Source organism: Haliotis cracherodii, unplaced genomic scaffold, assembly GCF_022045235.1.
Source record: "Haliotis cracherodii isolate W230 unplaced genomic scaffold, xgHalCrac1.p SCAF_12, whole genome shotgun sequence".
NCBI lineage: Eukaryota > Metazoa > Mollusca > Gastropoda > Lepetellida > Haliotidae > Haliotis > Haliotis cracherodii.
In genome coordinates, this window is record NW_027266267.1 from 26,640,667 (window position 1) to 26,663,019 (window position 22,353).

The window sequence follows — 22,353 nt, forward strand, 5'->3', positions numbered from 1 at the left end:
AAAAGAAATCGTGCTTCTTAAATATGACCTTTGTCTTCATAACTATATACACAATTAAATATTTTTATCAATAATATATTTCATTAGTCTTGGATTTATCACATGAAATCTATATTGACATATGTTTGAGTATTTGTTGTTGTAAGCGATGCGCTGAACATGTGCGTGAGAGTATTCAACAACAACAATCAGCTGCTTGTACGGACCTCAGAAAAGAGAATGTCCTTTCCCGTACAGTTTGCTGATACAACTGTCCTTGATTGGTACGTTTCATCGCAAATGACAATTGGGTCACATTTTTATAATGATTTTATGTAAATCTTTGACGGGAGCTTCACAATTTGTAACTAAAATATCAGTTGTTCTAGCGTCGCGTTTGAACCAGTGTGATCATGATATGAGCTATGACGCATATTTCATATTTCGCTTGATCCTATTCTAGACAGATGATGTGAAATTGACAAGAGTGCAGTTGGACCCATGCAGTTTACCTTACTCCTTAATTGACGCACTTTTAACTGATATCTCGTGTTGTCACTCACTATGTGTGTATTTTCATAGGTCCCTTCGATTATCTCAGCCAAGCGAGTTTTGGGTTTAAGAATTTGAAATTTTCATTCATACTACAGATTCATGACGCGACTGCTGACAAAATATAATCGTACTCGTCTCAGGGATCTGACATACCTTGGTGATCCAACATCCCCTTTCAATCTTGGGGAGCTGACACACTTTTCCAATTCAAACACCCCTTTTCAATCTTAGGGAAAAGACATGCAGTTTTGGTCCAACGCCCCTTTTCGATCCCTAGGGTTAGCCTGGTTAGAGCTAGGATTAGCCATAAATGTTACCGTTTCACAGTGTTTCCAATAATCCAATGAGGGTAATCCTATTAGAGTAGTCAATTTTAACATTTTTCGTCATTCAATTGGTTACTCATTTTGATGGACAATGGCAGGCATGGCTTTCTCAAAATGATAAATGGAGAGGATGTGACGTAGCACATACGTTTACCACAATAAAATATGAAAAGCAGCTGTCATGATAAAACCCCCAGAACCAAACGATGTACACAGGCCTACATTGCTTATACCCCAACTTGAATCCTTAACAGAAACTTTGAAGAAATTTTTGGTTATCATTAATCCCAATATTCAACTGTTCAATGACCATTAACACAAATCATCAAGAGCCAATGTTAAAGGCGACAATGCTTGTCGTAAGAGGCGACTAACAGGATTGGGTCATCAAGCTCGCTGACTTAGTTGATGCATGTCATCGATCCCAATTGCTTGGATCTATGCTCATGTTGTCAATCACTGGATTGTCAGGTCCAGACTCAATTACTTACAGTCTAGTGCTTGCTGGAATATTGCTGAGTGCTGCTTTAAACAACAAACAATCAAGAGCCAATGATTGTCTGCTCTCCCACCTGTTAATAAGTGGCTGCTTTTACGAACAATTAATGTGAATTATACTCATTCATTTCAACCAGCTTAATGCTCCTTCTTCCAAACAGTGAGGGATTGTTTGGTGTATATAAAATATGTTATACATGGCATGTTTCCAGAGAAATGTAGTTTTAGCTTTCAGACATTTTCAGCAAATGAAAGAAAAACGGAAGTGATTTCAACAGTTGCTTTATGAAAACAATTGAAAGTAAATGTGAGTTGTCGCAAATTCTAACCAAACAAACACCTAGTAATATCAGTATTATGATATGACACCGGTAAATATAGATGTCATTTGATGGTGGAAAAGGGTACACTTTATCCCTAGATTAAAACGAGGTGTGAATATTGGGGCTATTTACACTTTTGCAATAGTTTTGTGATAGTTGTCATCTATTGCAGTACTGAACTAACTTTAAGGTTTGATAATTATATTAATTAATGTAACAGAAGTGAATAAGGTATTTCCGACAATGTTAAAGTCTGACATTTCCCTGCCTGTCCCTTTAGTGTTGTAAGTGTGTCTATAATCACTGAAAATCATGCATGTATTAGCATGAAAACTCAAAATTCACTGGTGCACTAATGTATCGTTTCACCTGAATATAATACCAGCATATATTGCTTTTTGAAGATCTTGCATATTTTCTTCTTGTGGCCAAAGTTAAAATCTAATGTCATTAATTCGCAACTGTTTCCTCTGATAGAAAAAGCGAAACATTTCCTGTAAAAAGTTGTCAAAAGTGTGCAGGGAGAGTCTGATGTATCATCTGGCTTATTTATGTTTAGGTTCATAACAAATTACAGATTCAAGAACGCCTGCAATGTATTGTGATAAGTACCGCAATACATGAATCATTATTGCAATACATAGCAATACTATAGTCTGGGCAATACCCATCACTAATATTCACTATTGACAAGTTTTGATAATGACTGGTTTCACCAAGAACAAGCCTTGATCGAAAGTCATGGACATATGTTTACCATTTGACATTGTTATTTCTGCTCTATCATACCCACAGGGTTACAGAGACAGCATCATGCTGTCAACCACTGGTTTGTCTGCTCCAGAATTGATTACATACAAGTCTGTTGGAGCCATGAAACAACAAACAAAAAGTTGTCAGACAATTTGAATTACATAATGATAAATTCCTAACTTAACCTTAAGGTCCTAAAGTTCTTTATGTCTAGTATGGATTTTATTTCAGTGTGACAGTTTTGGATTAACATAGCATAATCCTTAGTTTGTATGTGAACAATTTCAGTATAATATTTATGATCCTTTATATTATTGATAGTTTAATTTTCTTTTATAAATTTCTGGGTGAAATCTTTTGATAATTAAATGCTAATGCAGAGAGTGGATTTGAACTGTTATCATCTTTCTAATTTCAGATCAATATTAACACGATGGCAAAGCATTTGCATCTAGCTTTATCGACATCGACCAGCCACCCAAGCCAGTGATTGTCTAACACTGCTGCAATCATGACGGACACCATCAAGAGCGTGGCAGCCTCACTAGTCCTGGGGTTCCGTGATGCAGTCTTGGGAACAAGGAGAGTCTTGAATCTGGATGCTGACCTCCAGGAAGAAGAAACGGAGAAGAAGTCAAATGAGCCTTTGACTACCCTCGCCCGCCGACGCCTGGAGAAGAACAAACATAAAGATGTGGTGAAAGAACAGTGAGAATATTATCACTTTTGTTACTGATCTTGAGATGTTTACAAGGGAAAATGTTTGCTTGGTCATCAAGATAGTTTAGATCACTGGAGTTGTGGTGAAGTGGGGTTAAACATTGCGTTCAAGATTATTGCACCTATTTAGCGATGTGTGCAGGTGTATGTGCATGTGCATGTGTAAAATGAATAACCCTGACTCCTGAGCCGATCAATCCTTGTTATAGCCCCCTAATGCCGAGCACCAGACAGGGTAACAACAAGTACCATTTTTACGTCTTTTGATATGACGTGGTCAGGGGATTGAAACCCCGACCTCCCACTCTCCGGGTGGACGCTGTACCACTAGACTGCAGAGGCAGACTAATTCATAGGAAACATGGGTACAGTGCAGTGATCCACTGAAGGCTCAGTGCTTGTGATGAGTGTCCTGAATTAATCACAAAAGCCAAGTGGTCCCTAATGTTAAGAATTAAAGATTTATCATCCAAGACTGGAGATATCACTTGGGTGAGATTAAGCCATATCTCCTCAGAGAATTCGCTTCAGTGAAATTGCATCACAATGCTTTTCAAACCATTGTGATGTCATCGGTTACCATGATGTGACTCTGAAATGTCATCTGTAATCTCTCTGCCCATGAAGCTGGTTAGCTGTTCATTTAAAACATTCAATACACTGGTTAGTATTGTTTACAAACTGAGAAAGAGATTCTCATCCTAGTGCCTTTCGATATCAAATATTAACACTAGGAATTTTTTAATTTTTCTTGACTTGTGTTGATTTACTTGATATAATATTTGCAGTAGAATATTCATCTTCATTCAGGCTTCATGTTTTATACGTCATATGGAATTAAAAAATATATACTGTATCATTACTAAGGGTGCTCTTCAGACACAAGGAACATATTTTAACTGTGCCTTACAGTGTTATCTGTGCCATTGGCACGTCAATCAGGGTCATACTGCATGCGCAATTTTGCATCCTACTCATAAAGATTGAGAAGTAACGTCCATTCCATTTGATGCATGAGAGTGTGAATGTTTGGTTAAATTGAAGCATGCATGTTTCTTTTTTGATAAGAAATACTATCACTGATAATGTTCAGACAGTCCGTGAGGAATCACACGTGCATGCCAAAAAGGCGACTATGCTTGTCGTAAGAGGCGACTAACGGGATCGGGTGCTCAGACTTGCTAACTTGGTTGAAGCATGTCATTGATCCCTATTGCATGGATCGATGCTCATGATATCAATCACTGGATTGTCTGGTCCAGAAATTCTGGGCAGCGCATGAACGCATGTCTTGGCATTGCACTTTCAGTATCGTTGGGAAACGCTTTTGAGGAGCTATAGTGAGTTAGTCAAGCGCTTTTCTAATTGCGATGTTTGTTTGATCAGGCTCATGCAATCACGAATAGTATTGCATTGATTTGTTGCTATGGTTCATTTGCCATTTTGTTGATTTCACTCATTGACTTTTGTCATTGACTTATTACATTTCTTGGGTCCAAATCATTGATCTATATACAGCTTTTTGTGCCAGTATAACTGTTGTGTCGTCTTTCCTCGCAGGGGGCACGGGTGGCCCAGTCGTCTAAGGCGCAGCGATTCGCTGGCAGAGTTACGTCCCTTGGGCACCCCAGAAACCTATGATTGTGGGTTCGAATCCTGGTTCGCCCCGATTATGTTTCTAGGTTTGTCAGCACCATACCCGTGCTCGTGGGTTTCACCGAAGTGGTAAACGTCTGAGACCTGCACCACTTCGGGCTTTCCTCCCACATTAAGCTGACACGCCGCGATATAACTGGAATACTGTTAAAAGCGGCGTTAAACCCATCTCACTCACTCACTCTTTCCTCGCAGATGAAGTTGTCAACCACTGGTTTGCCAGACGCATACCTTGTTTTCATTGTGTAATGAAATGAACTTATATCAAATACCCTGGTATGATCATGATGATACTGACATTTTATAAATGTGTCCATGTCTTGAGATGATCTTCTTTCTTTTGCAGTGTTCCCAGAGTAACAAATCGAATTTTCATGTGTTGTGCATGGAATGGTGGCGTCTGCTGGGTAAGAATAATAGTAACACAAGGGAGGTAACTCACATATTGTCATAATATTCTTGTACTGTGCCTGGCTGTGCACATCTTTCGGAGGCAAGGGAGTTAACTGACTTTAAAAGTCCAGTTTACACCCTTGCCGAACTAGACTGGGATTGTGGAGTTGTATTTTGGCTAGACTAATGAGTCTATGCATAGTCCAATTAAAATTGCTTAGCAAAATCGCCATCCGGGTCATAAACAACATGGATTTCAACGTGCAGATTTCAGTCGACTGCAGGATTTGCTAAAGGATGTTTACCTTAGATGGTCATCTTGCATTATCAGGTTGGGTGGGTCCGGATCGAGTAAAGACCCAGGTACCCAGAGGACAACCCGGACCCATGGTTAGTCACGTGATCTATTGTTCAATGACAACAACAATAAAACCACATCATTATATTACAAGTTGCTAATGTTCACATTTGTTTTGGGCTATTCATACCCTCTTTCTGACTTTTATACGTTGGAGTGAAGATAAAGCTTCGGTCAACTTCAGTGTATCCATGATGAGATCGTTTATACATGTATCTAAACATTTTTTGCTGGGTCTCTGGTAAAACAATTCACAATGGGATATGTGGTATCCAACACTTGAGACCTTATAGTGGGACCCAAGTCAGGTCGGGTAATTCAATCTCATTAAAATCAAATCTTAGTTTTCGCTACCGCTAAACAAAGATCTGAGGACATCCCATTACGGGTCACGTCAGAACGACCTTTTGCGAATTTTGACCGACCAGTGAAATGACTGACAAGTATTCGGCAGTAGCCAAACAGAAGGCAGCTTTCTTGAGCTTTATGACACCAGTTTCAAACTGGTGACTACGCTTCTAAACATATTTTTACGTATTCTCGATTAAAAAAATATAACTGATAAGAAGAACATTCTGGAATGGCTTATAGATGGCCTAGATTGTATGGATATCATAAAACCGTAACTGTCGTCTGGAATACCCCGTGTTAAATATTTCGTGGTTGCATGATAAGAAAACACATTCCGACTGTCACTTTCATGATCTGGAAAGATCTGGTTGGATGAAATGTCGTTCTGACGTGATCCTTAATGTGATGTCCTCAGATCTTTGTTTAGCATAGCGAGAAATAAGATCTGATTTCAATGAGATTGGGGGTAATTGTAAATAAACATGGAAACATGTCAACACCACAGAATTTGGCATGGACGATATAGTTATAACCACTCCTCCATTGATGTTAATTATGAAGAGAACAATTTTCATCAGGCACTAACTTCAAGTAGTCAATTATTTGTTCATGTTTGTGAGGACAGGCATGTACATTGGCCATGCTGTCAAGGGGGATAACTCACTTGTTACACTAGTTTAGAAACCTAGCGTACTGACATCTATTGTTTTGTGTGTACATTGACACTACTGAAAGACCCCCAGTCTATGTTTTCACTCACAAAGGGTCTATCTCATGGGTTCTTGTTTCCATAGACTTATTAAGGGACTATCTGATGGGTAGAGAGGGGTACATACACCCAATTAAATAACCTGTCCCTGTGTACTTGTTCTAGTAGGTTTATTAAAGGACTATTACAGTCCTCAAAGTTATGTGGTCGCCATGGTAATTGAAATTTTCGCTTGGCGACCAATATTATTAAGCAGTCACCACTTGGCTACTTAGAAAGAGAAACTGCATAGTACAGAAACACTATACATTAACAAATACTCCGATACCGAATGAATGAACTTAAGTTTCATTTAAAAATACTAAAAATCAACATGGAAATCTTAAGGTAAAAAATAATTGATGATCTCATATTAGATTAGATATGCTTTAACAGTATTATACATCACTGACTATAATCTTGAAGTTTGGCTCCCTAATTTTTTACCTGGCTTCTTATATTGGCCATGGTGACCAAACCAGTTGCAACTTTGAGACCTGTATATGTTTTTGCTCGATACCTAATGCATCTTCTATTATGACATATTTGTCCATTTCCCATGGCATCTATGCCAGGGAAGCACTCCTTCCTTGTTTGTGCAAGGATGTAAACCCTTAGCGATCGTGGGTCAGAAATGTAAAACCTCAACGTTCTGACTCATGCCCCATCACATCACATCACATCACATCCTGTGCATCACCTCAGAGGCTTTGTTCTGCATGTAATATTGATGTGCTATATGTGGAGTGGTGGTATCTGCTCGGTAAGAATAACTTGACAGTGGTACAGGTGCCATTGTCAAAGGGGAGATAACTTGTGCTGCTGCTCTTCAGTGTTTTTATTTCACTCCCATAGTGTGTGACTATTAAATATAGCATGATGTATCAGTATAATGGGGGCGAGAAATCAAGATTGATGCACTTGCTCGTGGTTACCATAGTTATGGTTCTAGTATATCAAGTTTCGTATTTTGGAAAATTTGGGATTACACCAACCAGGCCCATAAGAAACAAGAAATTTTCTGACTCGACTCAAGGTGGCTGTCAGACTGAACTGGCTTTGCTGGATCAGTGGGAAAATGTTGACTTGAAGGGGTATACCATATGGTGCTTATACATGTTTACGGGGAAATGGCCACGTTTTAGGGCATCGGACAAATGTTCCGCTGGCAAATACTATATGCTCGTATATGCAGGCATCAAATCAACTGTAATAGCTGTTTTTTTGTCCATGGAATACTGAGTTGAGTTAACATTGATCTTAATAATTGTCTTACACTGAAGTTGTTTTTTTACAGAAAGGGTTAACACACTTGACAGGCAGAAAAACAGATATTTATTTTGCAGATCTGTTAAATGTTTGCTGGGCAGATCCATCAACCAACCAATTTATTTAACACCACCAAAGTGTTGTGAGGAGTTTATTGGAAGCTTTATTGTATTTCAGCTCAGCATCTTTGTGTTCCACTACATGCTGCTGCCCTGTATCTACTGGTTCACGGAGCTCATCTCAGGTCAGTGTGGGGTTCACGGAGCTCATCTCAGGTCAGTGTGGGGTTCACGGAGCTCATCTCAGGTCAGTGTGGGGTTCACAGAGCTCATCTCAGGTCAGTGTGGGGTTCACGGAGCTCATCTCAGGTCAGTGTGGGGTTCACGGAGCTCATCTCATTCAGTGTGGGGTTCACGGAGCTTATCTCAGGTCAGTGTGGGGTTCTCGGAGCTCATCTCAGGTCAGTGTGGGGTTCACAGAGCTCATCTCAGGTCAGTGTGGGGTTCACGGAGCTCATCTCAGGTCAGTGTGGGGTTCACGGAGCTCATCTCAGGTCAGTGTGGGGTTCACGGAGCTTATCTCAGGTCAGTGTTGGGTTCTCGGAGCTCATCTCAGGTCAGTGTGGGGTTCACAGAGCTCATCTCAGGTCAGTGTGGGGTTCACAGAGCTTATCTCAGGTCAGTGTGGGGTTCTCGGAGCTCATCTCAGGTCAGTGTGGGGTTCACGGAGCTCATCTCAGGTCAGTGTGGGGTTCACAGAGCTTTTCTCAGGTCAGTGTGGGGTTCACGGAACTCATTTCAGGTCACAGAGCTCTTTTGCATATTTATGTCAAATCGCGTGGAAACTTCTTGTCTTTAAATATTTCAATGAGGTTCAAAAGAGAAAGCTAGCTGTAGACACACAATTGTAGTGGTCACTTTTAGCAGTGAACTTGAAATGCTAATCACAACACATTTTACAATATTTGAAAGACAAAAATTCTGAGGGTCATCAAACCAGTATGTAGTTTATTTTAGCAAGTGTATCGTCTTAATGGATCATGCATCATGTATCCTATAGTCACATGAAAACGCAAGTTATACGGATGTATCGTTTTGCCCCTAATCATTTTCATCATGTTTCACATGTACAGGCCATTTTACCCGAGTTTGCTCAAAAGAAAATATACTAGGGATAATGTAGATACATTTACCAATGTATTGAGACAAAGTGTCTCCAATTGCTTTTGGTGTTGTTAACTTCTACAAGAGTGAACAAAATCACCTGTAACACTGCAGTTGTGACAAGTCCCATGCTTCAAGACAGCCATGGGCACTGGGATCTTTCCTGCCCTGGTATAATGACCTGCTTTTATCTACAAGTTATTTGTCTGACTAAAATACACGTTTCATGTTGGATTTAAGATTTGATTTAATTTTCAGGTGGTTCTCTGACTCATGGTCTTGTTTGGTCATGGTTATCTCCCCTTCTGTCATGGACATTCAGCGCCCTCTGGGTGTTGCCGCTGTTTGTTCTGTCGAAAGTAATCAACTGTTTCTGGTTCCAGGTAAGACATGTCTGTTGTGTGTGTCTGGACATTTTTATGTTTGTATAGGCTCATTTGAAAAATGAATAATTGTTGTTGCGGATATCACCATGTCACCATATTCCAGCTACATGGCACCGCCATGGAAATCATCAAGTCTGGACCAGACAAACCCATGACTGACAGTGTAAGTAAGTATCCAAGACATCAGTTTGTGATGACATTCAGTCAGTCAAGTCATTTCCTGGTCCTCAGTCAATTTCATTCAAATCACATCTTAGTGCTTGCTAGGTCTCCATATTGTGTGCATAATAATAATGTGTCTGGTTCAGGAATGTTTAATGCCGCACTCATTAATATTCCGGCTGTAGGGTGGCGGTCTGTATATAATCGAGTCTGGACATGACAATCCAGTGATTGACATCACAAGCATCGACCTAACAATTGGCATAGATTAAATTCAATCCACCAAGTCAGTGTTAATCAATATTCATTATACCCCCAATCTTTTAGGTCGGGGGTATATAGTTATACCAAGGGTCCGTCCGTCCGTACGGCCAAAAACTTTGTCCGCGTGATTTCTCTTAAACTATTCAGTGGATTCATCCCAAACTTAGTACATTAGTACATATGATTTGTGTCATATGGAGGGATGCAGTCAAAAGAAAAAAATGTTTTTATTAATTTTCCATTTTTTAATGAATTTTTCAAACCCTAACCCTATCCATTATTTAATTTGAAACTACTGACACGCTAGGCAGGTCGGGGGTATTAGTGAGCCACGCTCACTTTTGCCCTTGTTCATTCTAATGCAAGGAGACACTATTCCGAACCATGGAGCAATGAGCATGGTACCATCTCCTTAAAGAAAGGCATGATTTGATTGGCTGCTCCTGAAAGGCTTTATACTTGATTAGTGTTATTGACCGGGTGAATACAAAATGAAAAAAAGCTGTAATTCGGAGATAGTAATGCTGGGCTTTGGTAAACCAGTGTTAAGGAATGCAAAGCCCTTCAACAAGCTGGCACTCAGCCTTCGTCTTATCATTGCTTATGTCAAGACATTTATCAAATCATAATCAACTTTACCCAACTGTTGACATCATCACATGCATTTTATAAATCACAGTTTGAATATGACCAGTTTTGTGTTGTAGGACATAGCAGATGCTGCATATTTAAAAATGAGAGGGAAGCCAAAGAGTCTGACTCTAAGCACCTTCATAGCCGACATGCTCTTCAGTGTCACACTCCAGGCTTTCTTCCTCATACAGGTGGGTGCCATGGGAGGCCTTTGGAGGCTAATATTCACTGAGCGGCTCTTGTATGGTGTGAGGCTCTTGTATGTAGTAAGGCTCTCGTACGTAGTGATGCTCTTGTATGCGGTGTGGCTCTTGTATGTAGTGAGGATTTTGTATGTAGTGAGGCTCTTGTATGTAGTGAGGATCTTGTATGTAGTGAGGCTCTTGTAAGTAGTGAGGCTCTTGTATGCAGTGAGGATCTTGTATGTAGTGAGGCTCTTGTATGTAGTGAGGCTCTTGTATGCTGTGTGGCTCTTGTATGTAGTAAGGCTCTTGTACGTAGTGAGGCTCTTGTATGCTGTGTGGCTCTTGTATGTAGTAAGGCTCTTGTACTTGGTGAGGTTCTTAAATGCTGTGTGGCTCTTGTATGTAGTAAGGCTCTTGTACGTAGTGAGGCTCTTGTATGCTGTGTGGCTCTTGTATGCTGTGTGGCTCTTGTATGTGATGAGGATTTTGTATATAGTGAGGCTCTTGTATGCTGTGTGGCTCTTGTATGTAGTGAGGCTCTTGTATGCTGTGTGGCTCTTGTATGTGGTGAGGATTTTGTATATAGTGAAGCTCTTGTATGCTGTGTGGCTCTTGTATGCTGTGTGGCTCTTGTATGTGATGAAGATTTTGTATGTTTTGAGGCTCTTGTATGCTGTGTGGCTCTTTTATGTAGTGAGGCTCTTGTATGTGGTGAGGATTTTGTATGTAATGAGGCTCTTGTATGTAGTGAGGCTCTTTTATGTTGTGTAGCTCTTGTATGTAGTGAGGCTCTTGTATGCTGTGAGGCTCTTGTATGTGGTGAGGCTCATGCCAAAGCTGGAAATGATTTTGGTGTGGTGGTGATGGGGGTAGATGCGTGTGTGGGGGCTTGTGTGTGCATCACTAATTTTTTTGATAACATTTCCAGTGACATAAATTAATTAAAGTCCAGCGGTGAAGAGAATCTTGGAAATTAATTTATTAGGGCCTTATATGTTCAACTTTATAATTGTTCAATATGGAAATTAGAGAACTATATCTCAAATACTAATTTTATTCACCATTTGTGACATTTTGTATTACCAGATTCATATGCCAACTGATTAGGAGAAAAACCCATTTCAGCTGGAAATTGAAAAATAATTTTTTGATTTACTGTAATCTTTCTTGCACACCTGCATCCGTCGAACAACATGTGTTTGTTATTTGCAGGCAACAATGGCTAGTTCCCTGCCGATCTACGGAGTGGGCCAACTAGTCAGCGTGCTACACTTCTGTCTGCTCTACTCCCTGTACACGTTCGAGTACAAGTGGTACAACATGGGTGAGACCCTCCCTACACACCTCCTCAAACATTTGTGTTGCCAGTCCCCCGGCCGACCCTGATCTGGAACCTCCAACCCTTTTCCCTTTTTTCCAAGTGAAATATTCCGGGGGAAAAAAGAGAAAATTGTGGCTGAACTTTGTGTGAATGACTTGTAGATCTAACTAAGTTACTTCAGGGATAACATCATGGAATATGTCAGCCATCAATATCCAGTGCATTTCGTAAGGTCTTTTTTGTGTTCAAAGTTGGAACTGACTAAAATTGGGTGGGACTGGTATTTTTAGAGTTGCCTGTCCGCTGGGACAGCTGTTTAAAATGCCAGCGGGAACACTGTACAGGTATACCTGGCATTGCCTTCAATATGGCTTTTACTTTCATACTGCCGGTTACCATGGTTACTGTTTTACTGATATCAATCTTAAGAAACCGATTTAGTGACCTACCCTTTTTCCGAATGGGCTGAAATAAGAAACACACATATGATGTTTTTCACCTTTACATTGAATATATAGTCCGCATGCAGAGTTGTGCCCCCTAGGCCTGCCAGGATCTTATTAATCTTTATTCGAACCCTACATTTGCCTTGATTGTGATTCTGATAGAGAAAGTGAATGATCAAAGTGTTGATGAAATAAATACTCATCTGAAACAATTTCATTTCAGGTTTAGAGGTGCACACCCGGTTATCATTGATAGAAATCAACTGGCCCTACTTTGTTGGGTTTGGCCTGCCCATGGCGTTGGCGACGTCGCTATCTTCCTCCACTGTGATCAGGTTGGTAACAAGCAGCATTCATTCTGTGAACATAAAAAATGGAAAAATCTTCAGGTGTATTTCTGTAATCCTTTGATATCTTGTTATCAACCAGGGCTCGATTTAGCAACATAAAACATGCACCAGTAAACCTATTATTGAAATATATAACCTAATATTCATGTGTACATCTCACTAAAATCTTATCTAAGTTCTCGCTGCTGCTAAACATAGATCAATCTCATTAAAATCAGACCTTAGTTCTCGCTACCGCTAAACAAAGATCTGAGGACAACCCATCACGGGTCACGTCAGACCGACCTTGCGCGAACTTTGACCGACCGATGGAATGACCAATCAGAAACAAGCTTTCTCGTGCTTTACGGCACAAATTTCAAATTGGCGACTACGCCTCGAAACATATTTTGTCAAATTCTCGATAACAAATTGGAAACCTGAACAAAAAACATTCTGGAATGACTAATAGATGGTCTAGCATGTAAGGATTCAGTCGTTAAACCCGTAACTATCGTTCCGAATACCCCATGTTAAAGATTGCATGATTAGAAATCACATTCCGACTGTCACTTTCACAATCTGGTAAGCGACGCACTGATTGGTCGGATGAAAGGTCGTTCTGACGTGACCCCTAATGGGATGTCTTCAGATCTTTGTTTAGCGGTAGCGAAAAATAGGATCTGATTTTAATGAGATTGAACATAGATCTGAGGACATCCCATTACGGGTCATGTCAGAACAAACTATCGCGAACTTTGCCCAACCACTGAAATGACTAACAAGAAGTCGACATCAGCCAATTAGAAAGCAGCTTTCTCGAGCTTTACGGCACTTGTTTCAACCTGGCGACTTCCATTTCAGACTTTCGCTTAAAAGATATGTTGACACAGTTCTCGATTAAAATTTTGAAAACTGAACCAACAAATAATCTAGAATGTCTAATATATGGTTCAGATTGTATGGCAGTGCTTCCCACATACTGTGCAACGCCTCCTCTGTTTATCCCACGGAAGCAAGAGATAGACGATGATTTTGACAGAATCAGTCGCACAGGCCGTAACAGTCATTCGGAATAGCCTGTGTTAACATGTTCGAGGTTGCTTGATTGGAAAATACATTCTGTCACTTTCATGATCTGGTAAGCGACGCTTTGATTGGTCGGATGAAAGGTCGTTCTGACATGACCCGTAATGGGATGTCCTCAGATCTTTGTTTAGCGATAGTGAGAACTAAGATCGGATTTTAATGACATTGGTGTACATGCACCCGCATCTAAAAAAAATTCAAATTTGTGTCTGGCTAATTCTAACTTGTCCCCTCACAAAATCAATCTTGGAACACATTCAATTCATCTAAAGTTTATTTACCATACTAGATCACTGGTCCTTGTATTATGTGTAATTTGTCATGTGGTCTTGGGCTTGATGTCATCACACTGTGGGTACTTCAAGATTATGTGCACATGTTCCTATCACATTTACAGCAATGCGTCAGTAATTAATGTGACACTCGCAGCAGTTCGGCCTGTTTCAACTTTGTAAATATATGGGACCATGTGCAACCTGGTTGTTTTGAGTGCAATGTCGTTTTCATGTCAGCATGCACCTGGTGCAAATTTGATCTAGTTCCTTAAATCAAGCCTTGTTGACAATACCAGTTGTTGGACGGTGGGATAGCCTAGTGGTTAAAGCGTTCGATCGTCAAACCAACGGCCTGGGTTCGATTCCCTATGTAAATACAATGTGTGATACCCATCACTGTTGAACCTGAATATAATTTTACTGAAAGTGGTTTAAAACCCAACTCAATCGTGGTTATCGTCCAAACCTACCTACCTGTTCCAGTACTAATGGCATTCACTAAAGTGGTAGACCCTTGAAGATCCGGGTGGAGAATAGGTCTTCAGCAACTCATGCTTGCCTCAAGATTGATGCTCATGATGTCAATCACAAGATTGTCTGGTCCAGACTCGATTATTTACAAACCACTGTCATATAGCTGGAATATTGCTGAGTGCAGTGTTAAACAAGCAAAGAAACACTAAAGTGGTAAACGTCAAATACCTGCATCACTAATCTAGTTGATAATCAGTGCTTGTCCACTGAACTAATAATGTTTAGTTTCATGTGTGCCTCGGGCCCAAGACTTGTGATGTGTTAGTTCATTTGGGATGACGAGAATAGTGATCCATGTGATCTTGTAATGATCGCAAGTGTCTCTTTCAGTGGCTGCATCTTCTCCATCCTGTTCCCGCTCTTCATCATCAGTGCCAACGATGCTCAGGAGCCCGCTCAGCCATTGTGAGTAGTAGCTGACACTTTAGTTCTCTCGCCCATGTTGTGGGGGCGTTGGGTAGCCTAGTGGTTAGAGCGTTTGCCTGTTAAGTCGAAGGCCCAGGTTTGTTTCTCCACATGGGTACAATTTGTAAAGTCAGTGTACCCCGCCATGGTATATTTTGCTGGAACATTGTTAAAACCATACTTACTCACTGTCATCTTTTATACACCTGTTGGCCTGGAAAATCAATACATCATAGTGGAAAAACATGACCCGTGCCCCTGCTCGTTGTCCATAGTTACCAACCAGAGTTATCTGTCCTTGATCCCTCACTTAGAAGATTGATAATGTAGTAGGGCAGTGATTTGATGTTGATGGTCAGAATTATGGGTTTCAGAACATTTTCTGCAGAAACTAGTTGACTCTGTTTTAAACATACTATTGAAGTCTATCAAGTGCATATTTGGCTCTGTGAGCGAAGTCTCTGAAATTAACAGACTGAGGGAGCTGAACTTTTTGGTTTATGTTTATCCTTATAACATATTTCTTCATGTAACCAGATTATTGTGTTAGTTTTTCCTCAGTACTATCGTGGGTGGTGGGGTAGCCTAGTGGTTAAAGCATTCGCTCATCACACTGAAGATCAAGATTCAATTCCTGACATGGGTACAATGCGTGGGCGTGGCGTGGCGGGGCGGGGCGGGGCGGGGCGGGGCGGGGCGTACTCACTCACTCACTCACTCACTGTAGCAAAACTATTTGAGTAAATGAGTGAGTGAGTGAGTATGGTTTTACGCCGCTTTTAGCAATATTCCAGCTATATCACGGCGGAAATGGGCTTCACACATTGTACCCATGTCGGGAATCGAACCCGGGTCTTCGGCGTGACGAGCGAACGCTTTAACCACTAGGCTACCCGACCGCCCCTTTTGAGTAAATGAACGCTGAGAGCTTTTGTTAAATGTGTGTAATTGTTGACATTTTAGACTGTTGACTGCATGTTCAGATGAGCTACTATGAAGTGGCACTATTTTCAACAAGTTGCAATTGTCTGGTTGGCTTCATACGGCATGATGCTTTCTGAGCAACCTATACTTGTCATAAGGGGTTATAAAGTGTATCGGGTGGTCCAACTTGGTGATTTGTTGATTGTGTGTCATTGCAACCCGATTGTGTGTAACAATGCTCATGCTGTCAATCACTGGATTATATACAAACCGCTGTCATATTGCATTACTAAGTGCAGCATTAAATGTTATTCATTCATTCATTCATTCATTCATTCATTCATTCATTCATTCATTCATTCATTTGTATTCTCCTTGTAGTGAGTTCCCATTAAAGCTGTTCACACCAGTGAGGGTTATCACAAATGCAGTGTTCCACCGATCCATGACCAACAAAACCAGGAATCCATCTGGTAACCAAGCAACACCGAAGAGGACACCAACCCGTGATGCCAAACAATCAAGGTGATCCTTGACCTTGACCTTATGTTGTATCTGTAAGAATGCCTGAGAGTGACTTTGATCTTCTTTGATGACATGGAATAAGACAAAACATGGAATGGCAAGGTCAAAGGGATGATAAAGATCAAGGTCAAAGGGATGATAAAGATCAAGGTCAAAGGGATGATACAGGTCAAGGTCAATTATTGGAACAACGGTCAGTGCCAAATTCAAAGTTCAAATAAACTTCAAGGAAAAGCAATGAAAATATAGAGGACAGCAGAGATGGAAGGGTAATGTGAAAAATGAGAAAACATACCGTATCTTTCCTTTCCTTTTCTTTCAATAATTCAGCCAGTAGTGAGATTTTTATTGTCTGGCAACAATGTCCTACATATAATGTGTACTTCTAAACAATATCTATTATTTCACTGAAAATAGATGTTCCTGGAGTGAAACCTGTAGTCAGCTCACATTCCAGACAAAGTTGTTGGCAGTGTCAGTATACAAACAAATGTACAAATAATCACAAGGAATGAGTATCAAATATTGCAGGAGGGAGAGACAATCTGTACTTCCATGTTGCTGGTATATTTTCCTCTATATATTTCCCCATGGCCTTTTGTCCTGATAAAAGGTGGGATTTCAATCCCAAATGGAGACATCAGCTGTCTGTCTGATGCTGGAACGATGTTACATCAAACCACCAGTGACTTCAAAGATGGCATCTTGGATAATTTGTGGAAACCCATTGCTATGATGACACACTGCTGCGAGCAAAAGTGAAACAGTCGGACATTTAGTGTTGATTGCCAACTGGCATGATACAGATATATATACCCTGTGAGAATTACTGAAAAAGTTGCACTGATATCCATGGCATATGTTCATCCTGATCCTACTGTTCACATGTTCGTTACTCTTGTTCAAGTCCCTATGTATGTACAATGTATCGACACTCTTAACTGACTGCACAACCCATGCTTGCTATAAGAGGTGACTATACCCGGTACTTGTAAGAGGCGACTAACGGGATCGGGTAGTCAGGCTTGCTGGCTTAAGTGACTTTAAAAGTCCAGTTTCCACCATTACCAAATTTGGCTGGAATAATGGAATTGCATTTTGGCTAGACTAATAAGTCTGTGCATAGTCCAATCAAGATCCCTGACGAAATCCACATCCTGTTCCTAAACAACATGGCAAGTGCTGTGCCAAATTCATTCGATTGCAAGATTTGCAGAGCATGTAAAACAGATATTTTCCAAGTCTTTTCATGTTCTTAATCAAGGTCTTTAAGTGGTTTGATGCACTTTGCGAGGTAAAACCTGTTTTGTTACAAAACAAATCTATATTATCGATGTGATTGTCTTGACTGGGTGCCACCATTTCTTTTTAAGCAATATGAAATGATATGAGAGGTGAGTGGTCTGTAGGGGGGACATAGAAGGGACATAACTCATATTAACAACTGCTGGCGCTATGATTGAACCACAAAATTCCAGCCAAGTTCAGCAAGCCTGAAAACTGGACATTTCAGTAAAACTCCCTTGCCTCAGGAAGATGTCCCCCCACCTGGACTCTCAGAATATCCCCATGAGATGTTGAGTTGTGTATTAGGATCGCCCTTAGAGGCATGGTTCTCACTTCACAAATGTGGCCCTGTGATTGTATTGCAATGCAGAAATACATTATCCATTCTGACATGATGTTGATGAACAAGAGCTGCCATGAACAGCAGACTCCTACTGGTTGTTCAATGTCGAACTTCAGCTGCGTTATTGCTGGCTAACAAATATTTTATTTATTTATGTACATTAAGTCTTGCTTTCACATATGTATATACTAGTACATGTATGTAATTTATGGTGTGTGTGTAGCATGGCGTTACAGTTGACATCCTCACCTTGTCATCTTCCTGACAGGGTTAACCTTCTACGGTCAAACCTCAGATCAGAAGGTCTGTGGTTGAAATCCCATAAGGGGACATTTTATGGCCGCTGCATGTGTTATGAGGACAATGTGGCACTTCTATATCAGTAGGGGAGGTCGGGTAGCTAGTGGTTAAAGCTTTCACTCGTCACGCCGAGGACCAAGGTTTGATTCCTGACATAGGGTACAATCTGTGAAGCCCATTCCTGGTTTCCTCCGCCGTGATTTTGCTGGAATATTGCTAAAAGCGGCATAAAACCTCTCACTCACCCACTCACTCACTATATCAGTAATACTGAAACGGATGACATTAAGTGTCACCTTGTGTTCTGTGATGGAATAACTGTGGTTCTATATCTAAACTTACTCAACAAGAAGTCTTCAACAAATGTTTATCGTTAAAATGTCCAAATTGGCCATGACATAATTTCTGTTCAGGTTAGCATAATTGCAAGGGATGTCATGGCTTTGCAAGGTGGACTTCTGGCAAACTGATTACAGGGCTAATAAAGAAGAAACTTTGTATTCATTATTGCATTGGCTGCAATCTAAATTCTAAATTCCGAACATCTAAATTTAAGAAACTATTAACTTTATAAAGTTTTGATTTTGCACTAAATATGTTTTTGCTTCAATTTTCCTTGCATGGGGCACATAGTTTGAAATCTTGGATGAATCAGTGGGGTGTCCTTTCTGTCTTTGCAAAGATTAGGATAACCTGATGACACACATGAAGTGACCCATTACCTGTGAGCTGGGTATCAGATACAGGTCATATTGCTCAGAAACTGTCCTGTGAACTTAGACTGGTTCCGCGTCCTCAGTGTTTTTGCTAAATAGTGGTGGTACAAATCGGTACCATTTCCGTTGATAGATGTGCATGCGTATCATTCTTAATTATGACTGTAAATGTACATGGAGATATGTCAACACCTTGAAAGTTTGTTTTGTTTGATAAAAATTATTACAAATTACTTTGTGTTCATTTTTTTCGGTAACAATATTACTTAACAAAATTTTGCCGTTGTTTTCACTCAAAACCTGTAGACCATGAATGGTAGATTTTGTGTTGTCTGATGACAGCCTACGAGAAATCAGGCACTAGTTTAGATAGATGGGAGCCTCGTCAACAATGACCAGAAACCCTTGGCAAACTGAAGCACAAGGTAAGAAAAAAGTTTGTATGAGGTCAATGATGTGTTAGGAATTAACAGGGTGACCAACCATGAACAGTTTGCATTGTATAAAAATTTCATTTTGAAAACATGTATTGCGAGGAATATTGTGGCCCAATTTTTGTTATGACTTGATGTTACTTATATGTTAGTTTGTGTGATGATAATTTTTATGAATATGTTTATTCATTGCTGGCCAACAGCGGCCAAGGTATTTTTGTTCATTAACTACCCCTGCTGTAATTGGCGTATTGTTTACTTTGATTAATGGGTGACGTCAACAGGTGTCTGTATCTCAGCATGGTAAGTCTGCAATGTGCAACAAAAATGTCTACAGTGACTTTGAACTTTGCAGCTTTTTTTTGTCTAAAATTATGGAAAAAGTAGGTTCATAGAAAATTTCACAAAAGTTGTATTTGAATCGTAAATATTGTAAATTCGGAATAACATTTGTATTATGCTAGCTGGTGAGAGTATACATATTTGTATTCCTAATGTGATATTTATGATACAGAAAGACAGGCGGCTAATAATTTGTTTATCATGATCTCATTCTTTAAAGAATCCAGGTTTAATACATATTGCTATTTTCACTTTAGTAGCTTCATAAACTGCGTAGGAATACAAAGCCTGAGTGAACTGCCCCATTTAAAATGTAGTGCCAAATGATTTGCAGTCTTGTTTGTTAACATAAGCACTCACACACCGGGAAATCACTATCTAATCATGTAGGGAATGTTATGTGATAATCTTTAAGCAAGTAGGCATCCAAACGATGTACAAAGCTGAGTGAAAGTAGTTCCTGCAGGCTGACCTCATTTACAGATTTTTATTGGATTGTGATACCAAGATAATTGGATTGATTTATCTACCGATAACACTGTCCATTACATGATAATTTTGGTTGTGTTGATTATTGGGATTGTTTGTATTTTCTGAATTTTAAATAAACCCCCTTAGGTTCTGTAACAAAACATTGCAGCGACGAGTGAAAAATGAATGATGGACACGGTTGAAAACATTGGATCCATAGCGACAGAATAACGCTGAAATCTGATTGGGTGAACATGTACTCATAGCTCCTCCTCTTTGTGGATGTGCTGAGGGTGTTAATCACCAGAAACAAAAATACCCTCGACTGGTGATGGTGAAACAATGATCATAATACTGCCGACATACCTCAGATTGTTTCTGTACATAGATATACATATAGGCATGTGCAAGAAAGATTTCATCACTTGCTGTTTCCTTAAAATGGCAAAGCAATAATTGGCTGATTCCAACAGAAAGTTATAACTGTTAGATGTATTAATGTTTACGTAATTTTACGTTATTTGTTAAACGTCATTATGAAGACACCACCTACTTTTTTTTGATAATTTGTTCATTCATTTGTTCATACTGAAACATATATGATTACTCACTGTATACATATGACAGACACTATACATATTATCAGATATGTATATGGGCACACGTGGCAGTCATCTTAGGTTCGGTGTGCAGAGTTATGTCCCTTAGGTATGCCAGAATCCTCAATTCCCCCTGATCGTGATTCTTGGTATGACAGTATAAGCTGGTCTATGGAGTCACCAATCCTGTAATGGCTTAAGATCACTATTGCTTGGGGCTGGTTAAACCCAGTTCATTCCAAGAATTGCTTATGACAACTTAGAAATATCATTCTCAGAAGTCTCTCTTCCTTTTTTGTTTCTAAGACCTGGTTGGCGATTCCATATGCCAAGTAAAATATAAGAACCATATGCCTTTGATTGTGAAGAATCTTGTCTCATGAATTTTTGTTGACTCCATTGATTCCAGATTTGAATGATTTTGTCAGTTAGAACATCTACCTATTTTGTAATATTATCAACTGTTAAAACTATCTGTCAAGTGAACACAGAACGCAGTGGATAAAACTAGTCACTGGGAAGTGGAGAAGTGGTGGAAGCCTTTTTCATGTCACTGTAGCTTTGAATGATTGTTGCCATTTTTACCTGATTTTGATGGTGCTAACACATGTAGCCATGTTTTTAACTATAACATTGTGTGGTGTATAGCAGGCCTACGTGTATATTTTCATTGCTTGTGACAGATTTCATATTTCTGTTTTCACACTATATCCTGCTATTTAGAGCTATATAAAATGTATTTTATGAACTCATGCTGTTTTCATTTTTGTCTGATGTGAATATGCGTAAATGGATGGCTCAGTGGCCTAAGGTTCTTTCCAGAGTTGTGTCCCTTAGCCACCCCAGGATGTGCTGATTGTGGCTGTTTTAATCCCAGTTTTGCCCTAGTTATGATCCTTGTGGGTGCCGACCCTCAACCTCTTGGAATTGGAACACTACTTAATTTGTTTTGGCATCCAGTTTAAGAACTTTCGAGTAAATTAGACTGGAATTTTCATGTAGAATGCATGACCATGCATGCTCATGAGCTTTGGGATAAATGTGTTATTTATTTGACACTCAAAATCATGAAAAATAAGCTTCAAATTTTGAAATCCACATACAAGATAAACATTTCATGGCATCCTGCATACTGCTTCGCCGGGCTTGGCATCAGGCGTACGAAAGGGGGTGGCACTCATTCTCTGTGCACCAACGTACTGCTACACCCACTTCAGAAGAAACAACCTGAAAATGGAACCCGAAGATCTGCGAAGACCTGTGCATCTTGTCACCCTCCACAGTCTGTTTA

The 22,353-nt window shown here is 39.9% G+C and overlaps 1 protein-coding gene across 1 annotated transcript; it reads left to right on the forward strand.

The window, feature by feature from the left end:
- Positions 1-179: 179 nt before the first annotated feature.
- Positions 180-21,782, forward strand: LOC139458302 (etoposide-induced protein 2.4 homolog). The gene is made up of 10 exons (XM_071239693.1): positions 180-263; positions 2,853-3,142; positions 5,157-5,217; positions 8,107-8,173; positions 9,351-9,475; positions 10,612-10,728; positions 11,935-12,046; positions 12,713-12,824; positions 15,047-15,121; positions 16,427-21,782. The coding sequence occupies exons 2-10, from the start codon at positions 2,946-2,948 to the stop codon at positions 16,572-16,574; spliced, it is 1,014 nt and encodes a 337-aa protein (XP_071095794.1). The 5' UTR covers positions 180-263; positions 2,853-2,945; the 3' UTR covers positions 16,575-21,782.
- Positions 21,783-22,353: the final 571 nt, after the last annotated feature.

Bases quoted from the DNA above. Each gene is read 5' to 3' on its own strand.
- LOC139458302 (XM_071239693.1), top strand. From the start codon at position 2,946: ATGACGGACACCATCAAGAGCGTGGCAGCCTCACTAGTCCTGGGGTTC. The intron at 8,174-9,350 runs GTCAGTGTGGGG...TTTAATTTTCAG, and splicing joins GTTCACGGAGCTCATCTCAG to GTGGTTCTCTGACTCATGGT. The intron at 12,047-12,712 runs GTGAGACCCTCC...ATTTCATTTCAG, and splicing joins GTACAAGTGGTACAACATGG to GTTTAGAGGTGCACACCCGG.